Source organism: Ascaphus truei, chromosome 1 (genome assembly GCF_040206685.1).
Source record: "Ascaphus truei isolate aAscTru1 chromosome 1, aAscTru1.hap1, whole genome shotgun sequence".
Taxonomy (NCBI): Eukaryota; Metazoa; Chordata; class Amphibia; order Anura; family Ascaphidae; genus Ascaphus; species Ascaphus truei.
In genome coordinates, this window is record NC_134483.1 from 417,527,535 (window position 1) to 417,544,960 (window position 17,426).

Consider the following 17,426-nt stretch of genomic DNA (forward strand, 5'->3'; position numbering starts at 1 on the left):
AAGGAAACAACGCCATTGTACTGAATGACATGCGGCCACAGTGGTCTACTGCAGGTGATTGGCTGTAGCAAAAAACTGCTTGGGGTGAGCGGGGCATGTGGGGGCACAATGGCAAATCTGACAAAATAGAGCTGCTTAGACAGATTTTTATCCTCGTGTGTTTGTTTAGGTTAAAAACATTTAATTTTATGTCAAACGTTTTCTACCCCGTGCAGAAATTTGGGACAATAAGGGCCGATTTGATTGAGCAGATGAGATTTAAGCAGAGACTGAAAGTGATACAGACTCTTGAAGACACCACCAAACGAAACGTGGTAGGTTCTCCATGTTTGTTTGATTTTGAACTTTACATTTGCATTACATATACCATTCATATACTGTACTTATAAAATCATCCACTGTTTCTGGAGAAGTAGTGACACTGTAAATTTGGGGCCATAAAAGGGATTATGCGTTCCATCCATTATTTACAAAATAAAAAGCAGTGCTAAGAAAATCACCAGAATATGCTTAATGCGAGAGATGATTATTAACGCAGACTGATTCTCAATAATATCATAACCTGAAGGTTCAAGCACATATGTCACGATATATAGTACAACTGCTGTCAAGTTAATAAAGTCAGTAAAACATTTTTTTTATATATATACAGGCATACCCCGCTTTAAGGACACTCACTTTAAGTACACTCGCGAGTAAGTACATATCGCTCAGTAGTCAAACAGCAGCTCACGCATGCACCTGTACAGCAAAGTTGAACTCCCTACCTGCACCGAAGCTGTGCGCAAGCGGGTAGACTATAGAGCCTGTTACACATGCGTTATTTACATCAGTTATGCACGTATATGACGATTGCAGTACAGTACATGCATCGATAAGTGGGAAAAGGTAGTGCTTCACTTTAAGTACATTTTCGCTTTACATACATGCTCCGGTCCCATTGCGTACGTTAATGCGGGGTATGCCTGTATATATATTTTTTTAACATTTGCTTTAGAATTTAAAAAACATTAAATGTGTTCCTGAAAGCCTAACTCCAAACAGTGCAACAGTTAGAGCCGGAGAATAAATAAAGCATACTTTTCTAAAGGAACATTGGTCAGAACGTAAAGGTCACAAAGTTAGACATGGTATATACAGGCAGTCCTTGGTTATCCAACGGAATCCGTTCTGGAAGTAGCGTTGGATAGTGAAACCGTTGTAAAGTGAGTCCCATGTTAATCACTGGCGGTGAGTGTTGGATAACGCATTGCGGCATCTGAAAAACGGCCCTTAGGCTTAGGCTTGCATTTTAATGCGTTGGATATGCCATTCGTTGTAAAGTGAAACGTTGGATAATGAGGACTACCTGTACAGCTATGTTTTTCTCTCCATTTTAAAAAAATCTTCAGAAAATGTTCAATAAAGGCGTTGATTTTGAGGAAACGTTCAAACTTTTCAAAGTGCTTTCAAACATTTCTGCACTAATTCAATATAAGTTGAATATAAATCATGTTAGAACTTGTTTCACTGCTTCATTGTATCTTTTTATTTGGGAATGGTCATTTTTCGCACCCAACTGATCTGTATAATTAGCCTGTACTTGTCATCATCAATGTTAAAGCAACAATATGCCCCCCCACCCCCCTTCCTGTATGGGGTTAACTCATGTACTGTAATGTTAGTATCTTGCCCCTTAGGCCTTGACCCCGCTGCCTACTACAGCGTCCGCTGTGGCGGACGCTGCACGGACGAGAGCCCTCCCCTCAATGGCGCCGGGCCCGCTGCGAGGGGGGGCTGCAGCGCTGGGGCGAGAGTTGCTCCTGCTCTCAATAGAATTGAGAGCAGGACTCGCGACGAGCGATACGGCACGGCCCCCGGCGGTTCAGCCAATGAGGGCGAACCTGCCAGGTGATGTCATGGCCGCGCCCCCGTCAGTCCCCCGCCACGCCCCCCTGGTCTCTCTTCCTGCAGTGAGCTGCAGACCAGGGAATCGTCTGCACGCGCCGCCAATCTCGCGGGCGCGCATTGCAGCGGGGTTACCGGGGCCTTAGCCTTACCCTGAGCATATCCTGATTTTAAAACAAACAATAAACAGACAGCACTGGGCTCCAGGGAGAGCTCCATTTTAACTTCCCTGACACTTAATATGGTAACTGCTTATATCTCCTAACGAAGTGTTGGATTTAAAAAAATGTAAAATATCTCTCCTGAAAAGTCAAGCAGATATCTTTTAAATTAAATATAAAGAAAATATGTACAAAATAAACTGTGATTAGCACACACTGCTGCTTAAAATTTTGGATATGTATATTACCAATGCATAGTGAATATGTTCATAATTTGTGAGTACAGAGTGCAATATTTTATTACTGGTGAAGTGATATGGTTGGCGGAGGGATATGGATGCTGAAGGGATATGGCTGGTGGAGGGATATGGATGCTGAAGGGATGTGGTTGGTGGAAGGATATGGATGCTGAAGGGACGTGGTTGGTGGAAGGATATGGATGCTGAAGAGATATGGCTGGCTGAGGGATATGGATGCTGAAGGGAAATGGCTGGCAGAGGGATATGGATGCTGAAGAGATATGGCTGGCTGAGGGATATGGATGCTGAAGGTTATGGTTGGCGGAGGGATATGGATGCTGAAGGGATATGGCTGGCGGAGGGATATGGATGCTGAAGGGATATGGCTTGCGGATGGATATGGATGCTGTAGGGATATGGCTGGCGGAGGGATATGTATGCTGAAGGGATATGGCTTGCGGAGGGATATGGATGCTGAAGGGATATGGCTGGCGGAGGGATATGGATGCTGAAGGGATATAGCTGGTGGAGGGATATGGATGCTAAAGGGATATGGCTTGCAGAGGGATATGGATGCTGAAGGGATATGGCTGGTGGAAGGATATGGATGCTGAAGGATATGGCTGGTGGAGGGATATGGATGCTGAAGGGACTTGGCTGGTGGAAGGATATGGATGCTGAAGGATATGGCTGGTGGAAGGATATGGATGTTGAAGGGACTTGGCTGGTGGAAGGATATGGATGCTGAAGGGACTTGGCTGGTGGAAGGATATGGATGCTGAAGGATATGGTTTGTGGAGGGATATGGATGCTGAAGGGACTTGGCTGGTGGAGGGATATGGATGCTGAAGGGACGTGGCTGGTGGAGGGATATGGATGGTGGAGAAACTTTGTTTGGTGTTCCTTATTTTTTTACTTTTTTGTGACCTTTGAAACTTTGCCTCCAAAATACTTATGTTCCAAATTAAACATGTTTTCAATTTTCTTTATGAGGTCCGAACTATTGTAACTGACACTGCGTTCAGCATTGACGAGTTGGAGGAGCTGTACGCTCTTTTTAAGGTAAGTGTTAAAACCTCAGGAGTGCCACAGTGTCCTGGACACACTGCCCTTGGTTCAGCTGTTAAGCTGGCATGTGGGAGTCAGAAGCAGAATGTGTGTACTTGTGTTGAGTGAGGCTATAGGGTGCACTTGTGTTCAGTGAGGCTATAGGGCAGGGGAGGCCAACTCAGTCCTCAAAGGCTAGAAACAGGTCAGGTTTTAAGGATATCCCTGCTTCAGCACAGGTGACTCAGAATGACTGAGCCCCTGATTGAGCCACCTGTACTGAAGCAGTGATATCCCTCATACCTGGCCTGTTGGTGGCCTTTGAGAACTGGAGTTGGCCTCCCCTGGTCTAGGTGAAGGTGAAAATAAAGTCCGTGTGGGCAGAATACATCATTGGGAAGCAGCAGGGGTGCAGATGCTCTGTACACTATCTCTCTCTGACTAAATTGTGTTCTTATTTTATTTCACACATGTTAAAATGAACATGAAGCAAAGGGTGTGCTCAGTTGCATATCATTACCCAGAATCCCTGGCTGCAGTGGAAGCATTGCATGCTGGGAAATAACGGGGAAAGCAGGGTTACAGACCTGTCTGAGACATGTGCCCACAAATTATATATTTATTTCAAACTAACAAACAGACGTTGTTTGAAGTGTATTGGAAATAATAAATAGAAGATCAATTGACAGCAGGGCAGCTTTTAATAAGTGTAAGAAGCCTAGGTTTTCTGTACCTGTGTGGCACAGACCTTCTCAGTCCCTTATAAGCTCATAAGTACAAAAAAAAGGGTCAGTAGACTGTATTTTGCATTGTGAAATGCATGATGGAATATCACTAGATTGAACCAGATTTGTTCCCTTAACTACGCGCTGCTTTGTACAGTTCCCTTCTTAGCGATCTTAGTAGATAGGTCAACAAATCTATAAAACAAGTAAAGAAAAACAAACATTTGGGCACCTATTTGGATAGTAAAACTTGGTCCAAACGCAAAACAACTCTGGCGAAATGGGGAGATTTGGTGAATTCACACAGAAACCTTTAAATATGCTCTTGGTGAGATGAAATTCAGATTTAAATTCAGATTTGGCAGTTGTGCACCTCCCTCCCTGGGGAAAACAATGACGTAGAAATGGATGGCAACGGTACAAAAACATAAATGGACAAGGAGAAAAATACCGTCCGCTACATGAGATGTTTCCTCAGAGCCAGGGCTTGGAAGTGAGCCTACATAGAGATTGTTAGCAGTGAGTACGGTAGGCAGGAAGACTCTCTCTCCTAGTTCAGCAGCTGGAGACAAAAGGAAATCGCTCAAATGGTGCGTGTAATCGGCTCAGACACTGCGCTAGGCAGATTATAATTTGGGAGGATCACCAAAGATTAGTTTGTGGTTAATTAAAAGGGGTACTTACTGCCAATGTAAACTTTGTAAGATTGTTTAGTGAGCCATGTTCCCCCCCCCATCCACCCCCCCCCTCACTTCTAATAAAATCACATTGAGACATGTAGATAAAATAGACCAAACTATATTGATTTTTTCCTCACACGTTTGAAGTGCAATCACAAGTTTAGGTTACGGGAAGAAATATGTGTGGTACCAACGCTTTTGTTTTTATTGTAGCGTCCAGTTGAAAGTTCACGCAGAGAAATGCAGAGTAGTTGTGAGTTAGTTATGGAGATAAGGTACACAGTTTTCGAAACTATTCGGGTTTCTTGTTCACTGGAAGTGTACCCCTAAGGAAGAGACCTGTGAGGTCTGGAAAGAACTGTATCTCAAGCCTCCTAGTATTGTTTATTTTTTTTTTTTTAATTACATGCGTACTTGCAAAAAAAATATCTTCTTTTAATGTTTCAGGCTGAACACCTGTCCAGCTGCTACTGGGGAGGTAGCAGCAGCGCGATTGACCGCAACGACCCCAGCCTTCCGTACCTCGAGCAGTATCGCATAGACTTCCAGCAGTTCAAGGGCATGTTTGCCCTGCTCTTCCCATGGGCGAGCGGCGTCCACTCTGATGTGATGGCCGTCCGGCTGTTCAGGCTGCTAGATGAAAACGGAGACCGCTTGATCAATTTCCGAGAGTTTGTCTCTGGACTTAGTGAGTAGCCGTTTTACAGAGGCCGTAACTGCTAGGGCCAAAGTGTCATAGCGGCAGTGGCATGGCTCAGTGGGTGCACCTGGGGTGCGATGCCTTTTCATTTATCCAAACCGGCCGCATATATAAACGTAAATGTTAAATCATTTGGTAACATGGTGAGCACAGACATGGGAGGGGGTTTGATTTCAATGAACTGTCGGGATGAGTTGCAACGACTGTCACCCGTATATAGAATGCTTAGTTAATGATCGTTATTGCAAATCATTACTACCGTTCATGGCCTATACCAGGGGTGCGAAAAGTTTTGACGCTGCGCCACCCTGCCACGTTCCTCCCGTGATCACGCCCCCCTTGCCTTCCTAGAGCGTCAAATGATGCTGTGTAGTCATGTGATGTCACGTGACCAAATGATGCCGCATTGCTATGGAGACGCGGTGTCAAGTGAGGCCACGGGTCATGTGACATCACGCCACATGACCCTGTGATGTCATTTGACACCACGTTGCCACAGCAATGTGTCTTCTGAGCCATGGTAGGATAGAGTACAGAGGCATCCCGCTGCCCCGACATTTAATTTAAATGCCTTGGGGAAGAGCGCGGGGCGTCTGTATGCGCCACTCCCCCCCCCAAAAAAAATATTGCGCCCCCCAGGCCTAAATAGTCAATTGTGGAGCCAGTCTGACAGAGTAGTAAATTCTACAGCCAGAGCTGCTGCCTCCCCCTCCCCTTATGTGATAAGAATAGGGTACATATAGTGCTTCTTAAGTTGAACCCTCTAGGCACTGCACACATGCCACGCATCCCATGCTGTTGGCTATAGTATTGTTTGTCCCCTCTCCTCTCTATGCAGTGGAAGAAATACAAAAAAAACAATAACAATTGGTAGGACCTGCTAGTAGGGTTACCTTGATGTGGTTGCAGGCGTGAAATATTTTGGCCAAAGGATTTACAGTAACGAAAGGAGCAGCTCAGTGAGTAAAGACACTGGCTCTGTAAACAATGACTAAGTTTGAAGCAGGGGAACCTGGTTCAATTCCCAGTGTTTGCTCCTTGTGCCAGTCACATTACCTCCCTGTGCCTCAGGCACTAAGAACATAGATTGTAAGCTCACCTGTGCAGGGACTGTGCCTGTAACATTCCTCTGTGCTGCGTACCGCGCGCTATACTGTAACTGTGACGCGCTTTGAGTCCCAATGGGAGAAAAGCATTATGTGAAATAAAAGTTTTAAATGACCCATACTTATGAGAAGTAAAAACAGATAGTATTGAACTAAATTATTTGTCATGTAGAACTGGGGCCTTTTTGTCTCTTGTATACTTTAGGTCACTATCCCATTAGCACTCCAATCTACACAAATAAATATATATCATGCAGTGGGTTTGAGTTTTGAGCTGGTTAAGACTGTGTATGTTTAAATAGCAATCATTATAGTTTGAGCAATGCTTACAATTTAGGCGACCCCTGGTGGACAATGGTTAATTACTTCTATTGCTGATACATTGCATGAGTGGAGGTCCTCTGAGTCCACTCAGAAAGGTACTTGAAGAACTAGAAATGTAGCTTTTTTTCTATCCAAACTGCATCATGAAGTTGGACAATGCTGCACAGAACAAGGACGTACCTGCCAAGTCTCACTCACATTCAGTGAGTCTCACTTACCGGGAGTCAGTCTCACTCACTTCTAGTGATTCTCACTTACCGGGAGTCAGTCTCACTCACATCCAGTGATTCTCACTTACCGGGAGTCAGTCTCACTCACTTCTAGTGATTCTCACTTACCGGGAGTCAGTCTCACTCACATTCAGTGATTCTCACTTACCGGGAGTCAGTCTCACTCACTTCTAGTGATTCTCACTTATCGGGAGAGTCTCACTCACTTCTAGTGATTCTCACTTACCAGGAGTCAGTCTCACTCACATTCAGCAAATCTCACTTACCGGGAGTCAGTCTCACTCACATCCAGCGAGTCTCACTTACCGGGAGTCAGTCTCACTCACTTCTAGTGATTCTCACTTACCGGGAGTCAGTCTCACTCACTTCTAGTGATTCTCACTTACAGGGAGTCAGTCTCACTCACATCAAGTGATTCTCACTTACCGGGAATCAGTCTCACTCACATTCAGCAAGTCTCACTTACCGGGAGTCAGTCTCACTCACATCCAGTGATTCTCACTTACCGGGAGACAGTCTCACTCACTTCTAGTGATTCTCACTTACCAGGAGTCAGTCTCACTCACATTCAGCAAGTCTCACTTACCGGGAGTCAGTCTCACTCACATCCAGTGATTCTCACTTACCGGGAGTCAGTCTCACTCACTTCTAGTGATTCTCACTTACCAGGAGTCAGTCTCACTCACATTCAGCAAGTCTCACTTTCCGGGAGTCAGTCTCACTCACATCCAGTGATTCTCACTTACCAGGAGTCAGTCTCACTCACTTCTAGTGATTCTCACTTACCAGGAGTCCATCACATTCACATAGGAGGAGTGGCTCAGTGAGTAAAGCACTGAGTTTACAGCAGCGGAACCTCTTCTTGTGACCTTGGGCAAGTCACTTTATCTCCCTGTGCCTCAGGCACCAAAAACATAGATTGTAAGCTCCACGGGGCAGGAATCTGTGCCTGAAAAATGTATCTGTAAAGCGCTACGGAAAGCTAGCAGTGCTATACAAGAACATGCTATTATTTTTAATTATTCAGCTTGTCTCACTTACTTGGAGTCAGTCTCAATCACATCCAGTGATTCTCACTTATGTTTAGCTTCAGTTGTCTCAGACTTAAATTCTCATATAAATGCTCACAGTTTGAAGTCAGTAATTTCACATTAAAACATCATTTTGCTATGGTCCATAAACCTCAAATCTCACATATATTTTGGCCTTTGAAAATTAATATATACAGAAGAATGCATTATAGTTTTACACAGGGACAAAAAGACTGTATAAGTTGTGGTGGAAAAAATGGTTACCTGACTCATTTTCTTTATGGATCTATATTCAGATATACCTTTGCGGCATCCCTATGCTGCTTAAAAATATTAGTGACTATATAGCAGATCATAATTATGAGCTATTAAAACCTATGTAGAACCAGTAAACATTGTCGCATTTCCTGTGAATGTTCACATGACTAATTGAAACACTCAGCAGTGATTGCAAGCATTTCATTCCACGTCTATTACATCATTTAATGAAAAGTCTGATACCTGTACCCAACATGAACATTCAAACATATAAAGCCAGTACTGTATCACCTTTCAACCCTCTTTTATTTTCAATGAGTCCCGTTGAATGTTGGCGTCAGTGGTCTCATGGACTTCAGTGGATTTTCACTTATTCAAGAAAGCACTCTTCTATACTCATGGCATAATGTGGTTCAAATCTAGCTGACGTCTGGACCCCTGGAAGTTGATTTGTTGGATTATATGAGCACATAGGGGCAGATGCATCACGTGCTGTACTCCCATTTAACTCAGATGGGTGCGCTAACTCGTACCGGCACTTGCTGAATCTGCCCCATAGTTCCATCCATATCAAACACATTCACAGAGAAGGGATATTTAGGCAACGTTATTGTACCAACACACAGAAAAAAACTTTATATGACTCACTGCGCCAACTGCTGTCATGTGTAACAACCTTGTTGTTATACTGTCGTACGTCTGGCGCAGATTTCCAAGCATTGAATATTATAAATGTTTATAAAGAAAACCAATACCAAAACACCAGTGAAAGTGCCCTCCCTTAATTACACGGAAAGGCTTATACATGAGACCACTGTCTCACATGGTGTAAATGGAGCACTACTTTGATGTATTTCTAGATCTATATCATTAATAGTTCCCATTCTAGAACAGCAAAACCGTTACTATCAGGAAGGGGCATACTGCTCTCTTGAGAACGTTAATTATGACTCATTTATAAGTATTGGTTAATCTCCTTAGGTGCGGCCTGCCATGGGGACCTCTCAGAAAAACTCAAGCTATTGTACAGGATGCACATATTGCCTGGTGAGTACATCTGTTATGTGAAGGCCTAACTGCTACAAAAGGAACTGTGACTGATCTTTGGGATAATTGCTGCCTCACTCTCATACAGTATACAGTTACTGTGCTAGCCAACATAATGAATGGGTAATAAACACACCGGTTCCCTGTTCTAGTAGCCATGCTGCGTACGGAACCTCTTTTTTTAAAGCAGCAGTTCCTCCCTAAACACTAAGTTCCAGGATGTGAGGTAGGGGGGGTTCCTGTAGCTGAACCTCCTTATACAGTATGCAGCTGCGGGGGATCCCCTGGGTCCCGAGATACGTACCAGTAAAAGAAGCACCGGTACTTCCTGGTATTTAAGTCCATCACGTCACGCAGGCCAATAGGAAGCGGTAACGGATGACGTGGGAGATTTAAAGCAAACATTGATGTTGGAGGGGACTGCAACGCGCTACTTTTACCACTAAGGTACCAGGGCGTCCCCGCACCTGAGATGAATGTGGTTTTAAACCCTGTTTCCATTCTGGTAAAAAAAAAAAAGGGGTTAAAAATAAACGATCAGGGGGTGCTGCTGCGTTAAGTGCCCTGCGTAATAAGCCAATGACACATGTATATATTAGCTGGTTTAATGCACATAAGCCTGGTCTGACTAAGGAGACCTCTGGTGAAGTTTGTAATTGTTCTACAGATAAGAAATAATTGAATTTAACATAAATGTTAAAGGTATAATAGCGCATGTGAAAAGGTGGATCTAAAGCAAGGGCCACCAACAGGTCAGGTTTTCCGGATATCCCTGCTTCAGCGCAGGGGCTTCAATCAGTGGTTCAGTTGAAGACTACGCCACCTGTGCTAAAGCAGAGATATCCTGAAAACCTGACCTGTTGGTGGCTCTTGAGCACTGAAGTTGGCCACTCCTGATCTAGAGAGACTGATTTATGGTATGTGCAAAATATTCACCCATCGCCATTCAGAGTTTGAAAAAAAATATATATATTATTATTATTTTATAAGCCTTCAATATAAGAAAAGGTCACAGCAAAATAGGTAGCAGGATGAAATATGTTATGAAAAAAATGACTTTAAATACAGAAAGTTATAAAATACATAAGGGGGAGCTCTCTTACAGGAGCTTACAATATAAAGGAAAGAGGTCCAATACATGACCTCTATTCAGTATGCTGTGCGACCGTCTTCCCCTTGCATGCAAGAGTTCAGTTCCATTCAAATGAAGGGGAATTAAATATTCTCCAGCATGGGGAATATGGCATCACAACATAACGAATATGGGCCATAGTTTGAGGGAGAAGCTGGTTTGGTTGGGGATTTGTGGCAGCTCGATCCTGGCAGCGGAGATCCTGGCAGCGGAGATCCTGGCAGCGGAGATCCTGGCAGCGGAGATCCTGGCAGCGGAGATGTGCTCCTTTCATTTCAATATTAGGTGATGTAGTTGGAGCAAAAGGAAACTGGTAAATTCATGAGAGTAAACTCAGGGTTTCTTTATATGTGTGGATGCTGATAGTCTGGCGTCACACAGCAGGTAAAGGTGTAGCTTCGGGAAAGTTATGGCAGTATTGTTGGATGATTGTACACATGCCAAATTACTTACAGTGTACATTGTTTTCAAATGAGCCATCACTAATTTTCTCTGGAACACTGTTGTAGTTTAATTGTTTATACTTTTTTTTTTTTACATTAAACAAACAAATATTCCTGTCAGTGATTAGTTTGTGTTTGTCAAACAAGCACTGGCTGCGGTGACATTCTTGCTACATTGCTTCCTGATGAAGGATTTATTTGTCCTGTCCCTAAGTAGACTCTACTCATTTTATTTTCAGTATTTGTGCTTACATTTAAACTCATTTAGATTAGATGTACAAACAGTATTTCCATATTGCAGTCGTTTAAGTGCTGATGGGCCATGCAATTAAATGCTAATCAATGCTAATCGGCTAATAAATGCTAAATGCTAATTGGGAGAAGGAGCAGTTTAGTGAGTACAGACATTGACTGGCACTGAGTTTGAAGCAGGGGAACATGATTCAATTCCCGGTGTCTGCTCCTTGTGACCTTGAGCAAGTCACTTTATCTCCCTGTGTCTCAGGCACCAAAAACATAGATTGTAAGCTCCACGGGGCAGGGACTGTGCCTGCAAAATGTCTCTGTAAAGCGCTACGTAAAACTAGCAGCGCTATACAAGAACAAACTATCATTATCATCAAGACAGTGGTTGCACGTACCTCTCATGAACGTTTGGTCCACATGGTCTCCTGGGCCGTCTCTTCCAGGACAAAAACTCATTTTTCTTTCCCCCCAAAAAAATGTAGACCTGTCCCCTGATCAAGAAGAGCCGGATTCTGCTTTTGAGGCAACTCAATACTTTTTTGAAGATATCGCTGCCGAGTCTAGCCAAGGTAAGATGACATTTCTGTAATCAGTACTGTGTCACATCAAGTCAGGGCTGTGTCATGTGAAGTGGGCTCTCATTTTTCAATTGCGTCACCTGGAAGAATCATTTGCCCTAATTGGCAGGTTTGAGTCCCTCGAGATACTGTTCTGCCCATGAATTTCAACGGATGTGGTCGTGTTATTGTTGAGCAGCCATAAAATAGCTTGTAAAACGCACATCTGTTTGTTGTAAAGACTTGTTTTAGCACTCGGTGTATCACAGAGACATCTGCATTGTGGCAGTGTCCAGTGGAAAACCTACTGCAAGTTTCACAATTGTTACTGTTTTGTTCTCGCAATATATGGTTAATTCTGACGTGTAGTCCACAAAATTGAGGAATTTCATGTTTACACGTAAGCCTATAAGCACATTACAGCACGGTAAATCTGCGATTAAAAACAAGTCCTTTTAATACGTGATCTTGAGACTTTGAAACAAAAAGATATATATGAATAAAAGTTTGAAACCTTATTTTCCCCCTTTTTTGCTTTATGATAATATTGGAGGAAAATATTATAAAACAAATTCTAGACAATGTCAAAGATTGGAACCTCAGCCGACCTGAGGCGGCCAGAGACACTTCTCGGGTAATGCATTAGCTGCCCCTCTGTTACTCAGTGGTTTGATATGGAGCCTCCCCACCTGAACGGGAGAGGAGAATCCTGCCTTGTCATTCGAATGACCGCTGTGAAACTGCTACCACATGACTGCTGAGAAGTGATCACATAGTCTCAACTTGCCTGAGAGGCCATGGCACTCTGGGGCACTGAAAGGGTTAATTTAAGTTAAGCAACCTTTCAGTTCCCCAGACAGTATTAATACTTTTTGCACTTGTTAGTGCACCTGATGCATGTATTGCCCAATCACAACAGAAGAGCCTTTTACAAGCAACAGTGACACAATTAGGTACATTTCTAAATAAAAAAGAGAAAATGTGAACTGTGATCCAGCCTATAAGGGGGATAAAGCCACTGAAAAATGACTGCCAATAGGAGACACTGAGGAAGTATTTATAGCCAGGAAGCTGGAGTGTCTTCTGCCTTACTGCCCCTGTTTGGATATCCTCCAAAGTGGTTCCTTTACAAATAAATCAATTGCATCATATTAGAAATACTGTAAAACATTTGATTGGATAGAGTCATCGTTACCATTCTGCTGCCATTGCATGTTATGCATCGAGCAGAAGCCCATGGATGCTATTTCCCAGAATGCAATATGACCAACATTGCCACCATTACACTGTTACAAACTCAAATAGGGTTTGGAAAAGCAGTTGCAAAATAGTCTTTACGCAATTTTCCTTTTCCATGCTCTTTATATCCTGCACGCGATCAATACTTCTGTGACGTAACAAACTATGGTGGATTACTGAAGTGAAACCATATTTTACAAGACTGTTGAAACTGGCCATTTCTGGAACATTTCTTTATATAGAAAACAGTAATTCTATATGGTCCGAACCCCCATTGAATTGGGTGAGTTTCGGCCGACTGCAGTGAGATCGGACGTTTTGAACAATATAGAATACCTTGTAATTGATTGTGACGATGTTAAAGACCCTCACACATTAACGCTCAGTCTCACTCACTGAAATTCAACATCACTCACTGAACATCACACTCATCTTACCATCAGTGGTCTCATAAGCTCAAATAGATTCTCACTTTTTTTTTCATTAAAATTGGTTGTATATTCAGTTAGTTTTTGATACTGAACTACTGTATAATACGGTGCTCCGTAATGAGACATGTAGCAGATGTTTTATCAATTCCACATATTCTCATTAAGTTGCAGGACTTGTGTTGAGAAGCAAGCAAAGGACAGAAGGTGGATTTGTTACAGTCAGTCTTAAAACGGATAAAGGTACAGTAACACCAGCCCATCACTATATGTGTCTGCGTCGTAGTTCAGGTCACTGATTTTTAGCACATAACAATGTTCTCTTCGTACATGATGGTACATTTTCTATCATTCTGCTTATTTGTTATTTCCTGTCTCATTTCCCAAGGTAAAAAGACAACAAGTCAGGAAAATCGCAATTACCTCCGGATATGGGCCCTAGAAAACAAGTCTAAACAAAAACATGCAAAAGAATTACCCAGACTCAACCAGGTATTTGATGGTTTCATTCTGAGAAAGGTCAATATCATAGGACTTTCTAACTGCAGTGTTGATATATTCATGGAGGAGGTGTGGTATGGAGATTAATGTTTTGGTGTTTGGGTTGGGTTGGGATTCCCATTACAGGTTCTGACTTTGATTTACAAAAGCTTGTTACTCGTTAAGGCACATTAAGGCCCATTCCATGTACTTAACATTCCACTGGCAGGACTCAGTGGTATGAGAGACAGAAGCATATTTACTGTGTGATCTTAGGCAAGTGACTTAATCAGCCTCTACTAGCAACGCAGGATCCCAGTGCAGGGCAAAGTACTCATTATTTTCCTCCGTGTGAGGAGAGGTTATTTAGGTATATTGTAAAGTGAGTACACTTAGCTGAACACAAAAAAAAACCACTCCTCTCTCTAATGAGTTTGCTCACAGAGATACAATCATCTTTAAAGTGAACATTGAGTCTTGTACAAAATAATTGTTTTTATTTTTGGAAGTTCGTCTGAAAATTTCTGCCTATCAGATACTTATTGTTTTACGTTATTTGTTTTGGCTAATGATGGCTTCATTATTACTTTATAAATTAATACAAAGATCTTAACAATCGACATGTAGTTTACAAAAATTAATACAAGTATTCAATTTGTCAAAACAATGTGGTAGTGCTGTGCTGCACTCTGGGGTGATGCCTGTAACAGTCTCGCTGTGTGTAGTTGTGCCATACATGAAGGAGATATCAGTGTGGAGTGCCACTAGCAGGGACCGGGATCCAGAGGTATGGAAACAATACTTCTTACCTCCGTCGCTGGTCACTGCACTCCTGTAGTCTTGTATCCAGTGGCTGAACTGTTATGCCGTTCCTGTTGGTTCCTGACAGCTGTAAGCAAGCAGTCCTGCAACAGTGAGCTAGTTCCCACACACCTTCGGCAGCGCGCTTCCTGGCTCTCAATCGGCAAAGGAGAAAAGAGCGGTAGCCATCTGGAACAGCAACAAGGTATGGCAAAAAAAACGAATCCCGTACTGGTCAGAAAGGCTTTATTGTACACATAACTTGACAGACAAGTCCATGTACTCCCGCCTACGTGTTTCACGCCGCAGGGCGCTTCGTCAAGGAATAGGGAGAAATGGTTGAACAGACATTTAAAAGGTAAAAAAAAAACGCCAAATCGCGGGCGCAAGCAATTAGGTGTAAAATGCTAAAATCAAAAAGCAACCAATCCAGATCCCAATGATGTTTCCCTGGTGACCCATCTTGATAATGATGAAATCAGACTGTGAAATATCAAAAATAGGTTGCTAATAGATACAGATAACCTGATCAAACAAATTACACAAAAACATGATACTTTTTCAGCATTTATTTATCCACATATGATTCAACATTCAATATCCATGTGCGAAAAAGTATGTGAACCTTTAGATTCAGTGCCTATCGGCACCCCCTTGAGCAATAATGACTACAACTAAGCATTTCCAGTAACTGCTGGTCAGCCTCTCACATCAGTTTTGAGGAAGTTTGGCCCATTCCTCCTTTCAGAACTGCATCAACTCAGGGATATTTGAGGGCTTCCTTGCATGGACAGCTCGCTTCAGGTCCTGCCACAACATTTCAACGGGGTTTAGGTCCAGACTTTGACTAGGCTTCTTCAGCTATTCTTTTGTAGATCTGCTTTTATGTTTAGGATCATTGTCTTGCTGCATGACTGTAACTGGGTGCTGGCTACAAACCAGGACTGGACCGCAGGGCCAAGGTAGGGATATGGAACACCAACCTCGAGCCGCAAAGCCGGGTCTGGATTGCTGGTTCCGTTGTCAAGCGTAGCAAGGTCGGGGTTGGAGAGAGCAGTGTAGTCGATATCCAGGCTGGGGTCAAGGCAGGCGGCACTGGAGTGATGGTCAGGGTCACAGGCTGGGGTCAGTACCAGGGAAGTAGTCAGCAAACAGGGAGGGAACCCAGCCAATGCTGGTCACAAGCCTGGATGAAAAATGGGGAGTGTTGGTTCCCGTGGTGACAGAACTGGAAAATTAGCCAAGAACCCAATGGCAGGACAACAATTACGAAGCGTGGAAACACTAGAGGACGTATTGAACATCCTGCCGCTGGCCTCTACAACGCATCGCTCCCTATCTTGCAGAAGATGAAGCGAAGTCGTTTACGGACAATACCTAAACAGGGAAGGCAGGGCAGGCCTCAAGAAATGAGAAAGCTTGAGCAGAGGGGCTTCAGCACAGTGAAATGCTTAGTTGTAGTCATTACTAATCATGGGGTTGCCATCAGGCACTGAATCTAAAGGTTCACATACTTTTTCGCACATGGATATTGAATGTTGAATCATTTTGGGGATAAATAAATATTGAAAAAGTATCATGTTTTTGTGTAATTTGTTTGATCAGGTTATCTGAATCTATTATCAACCTATTTTTGATATTTCACAGTCTGATTTCATCATTATCAAGATGGGTCACCAGGGAAACATCCTTGGGATCTGGATTGGTTGCTTTTTGATTTTAGCATTTTTCACCTGATTGCTTGCACCCGCGATTTGGCAGGCTTTTTTTTACCTTTTAAATGTCTGTTCAGCCATTGCTCCCTACTCCTGATGAAGCGCCCTGCAGCGTGAAATGCGTAGGAGGGAGTACATGGACTTGTCTGTCAAGTTATGTGTAGAACACGCCTGCACAACTTGTAAAGCGAGAAGGGCCGAACTGCTCCAAGAAAAACAGATTCGGTCCGCACAGGTAAAATCATCATCATCAATCATCATCATCATCATATCTCCCCCAGCACCCCTCATCATCCTCATATCTGCCCCAGCACCCCATCATCCTCATATCTCTCCCAGCACCCCTCATCATCCTCATATCTCCCCCAGCACTCATCATCTTCATATATCTCCCCCAGCACCCCTCCTCATCAACCTTTGCGAGACTCACCCTCTATCTCACACCCCCATCTCTCCCCCTCACACATACACAATACTCCCCCTCCACATAACACATAATAACCCCCTGCAGACCACACACATCCCACCCCTGCACCTCCCCCCCTGCACCTCACCTCACATCACTCCCCTACACCTCCCCCCTGCACCTCACCTCCCCCCCTGCACCTCACCTCACATCACTCTCCCCCCTGCATCTCACATCACATCACTCCCATGCACCTCACATCACCCCACTACACCTCCCCCCTGTACCTCACCTCACATCACCCCACTACACCTCCCTCCCTGCATCTGACCTCACATCACCCCACTACACCTCCCCCCCTGCACCTCACCTCACTCCCCTGAACCTCACCTCCCCCCCTGCACCTCACTCTCCCCCTGCACCTCACCTCAAATCACCCCACTGACACTGACACTCTGCCACTGACACACTGCCACTCTGACACACAGCCACTCTGACACACAGCCATTCTGACACACTGCCACTCTGACACCCTGCCATACTG

The 17,426-nt window shown here is 43.7% G+C and overlaps 1 protein-coding gene across 3 annotated transcripts in view; it reads left to right on the plus strand.

The window, feature by feature from the left end:
- TBC1D9 (TBC1 domain family member 9) overlaps positions 1–17,426 on the plus strand; it is a 68,396-nt gene that overhangs the window by 48,261 nt on the left and 2,709 nt on the right. For 2 of the 3 annotated variants that reach the window (XM_075614796.1, XM_075614813.1), the window contains 7 exons: positions 216–314; positions 3,281–3,349; positions 5,187–5,427; positions 9,370–9,435; positions 11,739–11,825; positions 13,649–13,723; positions 13,869–13,972. In XM_075614796.1, coding sequence (XP_075470911.1) covers positions 216–314; positions 3,281–3,349; positions 5,187–5,427; positions 9,370–9,435; positions 11,739–11,825; positions 13,649–13,723; positions 13,869–13,972 — 741 coding nt within the window. The remainder of the gene's footprint in view (positions 1–215; positions 315–3,280; positions 3,350–5,186; positions 5,428–9,369; positions 9,436–11,738; positions 11,826–13,648; positions 13,724–13,868; positions 13,973–17,426) is intronic. The other variant, XM_075614806.1, reaches the window with a different exon arrangement.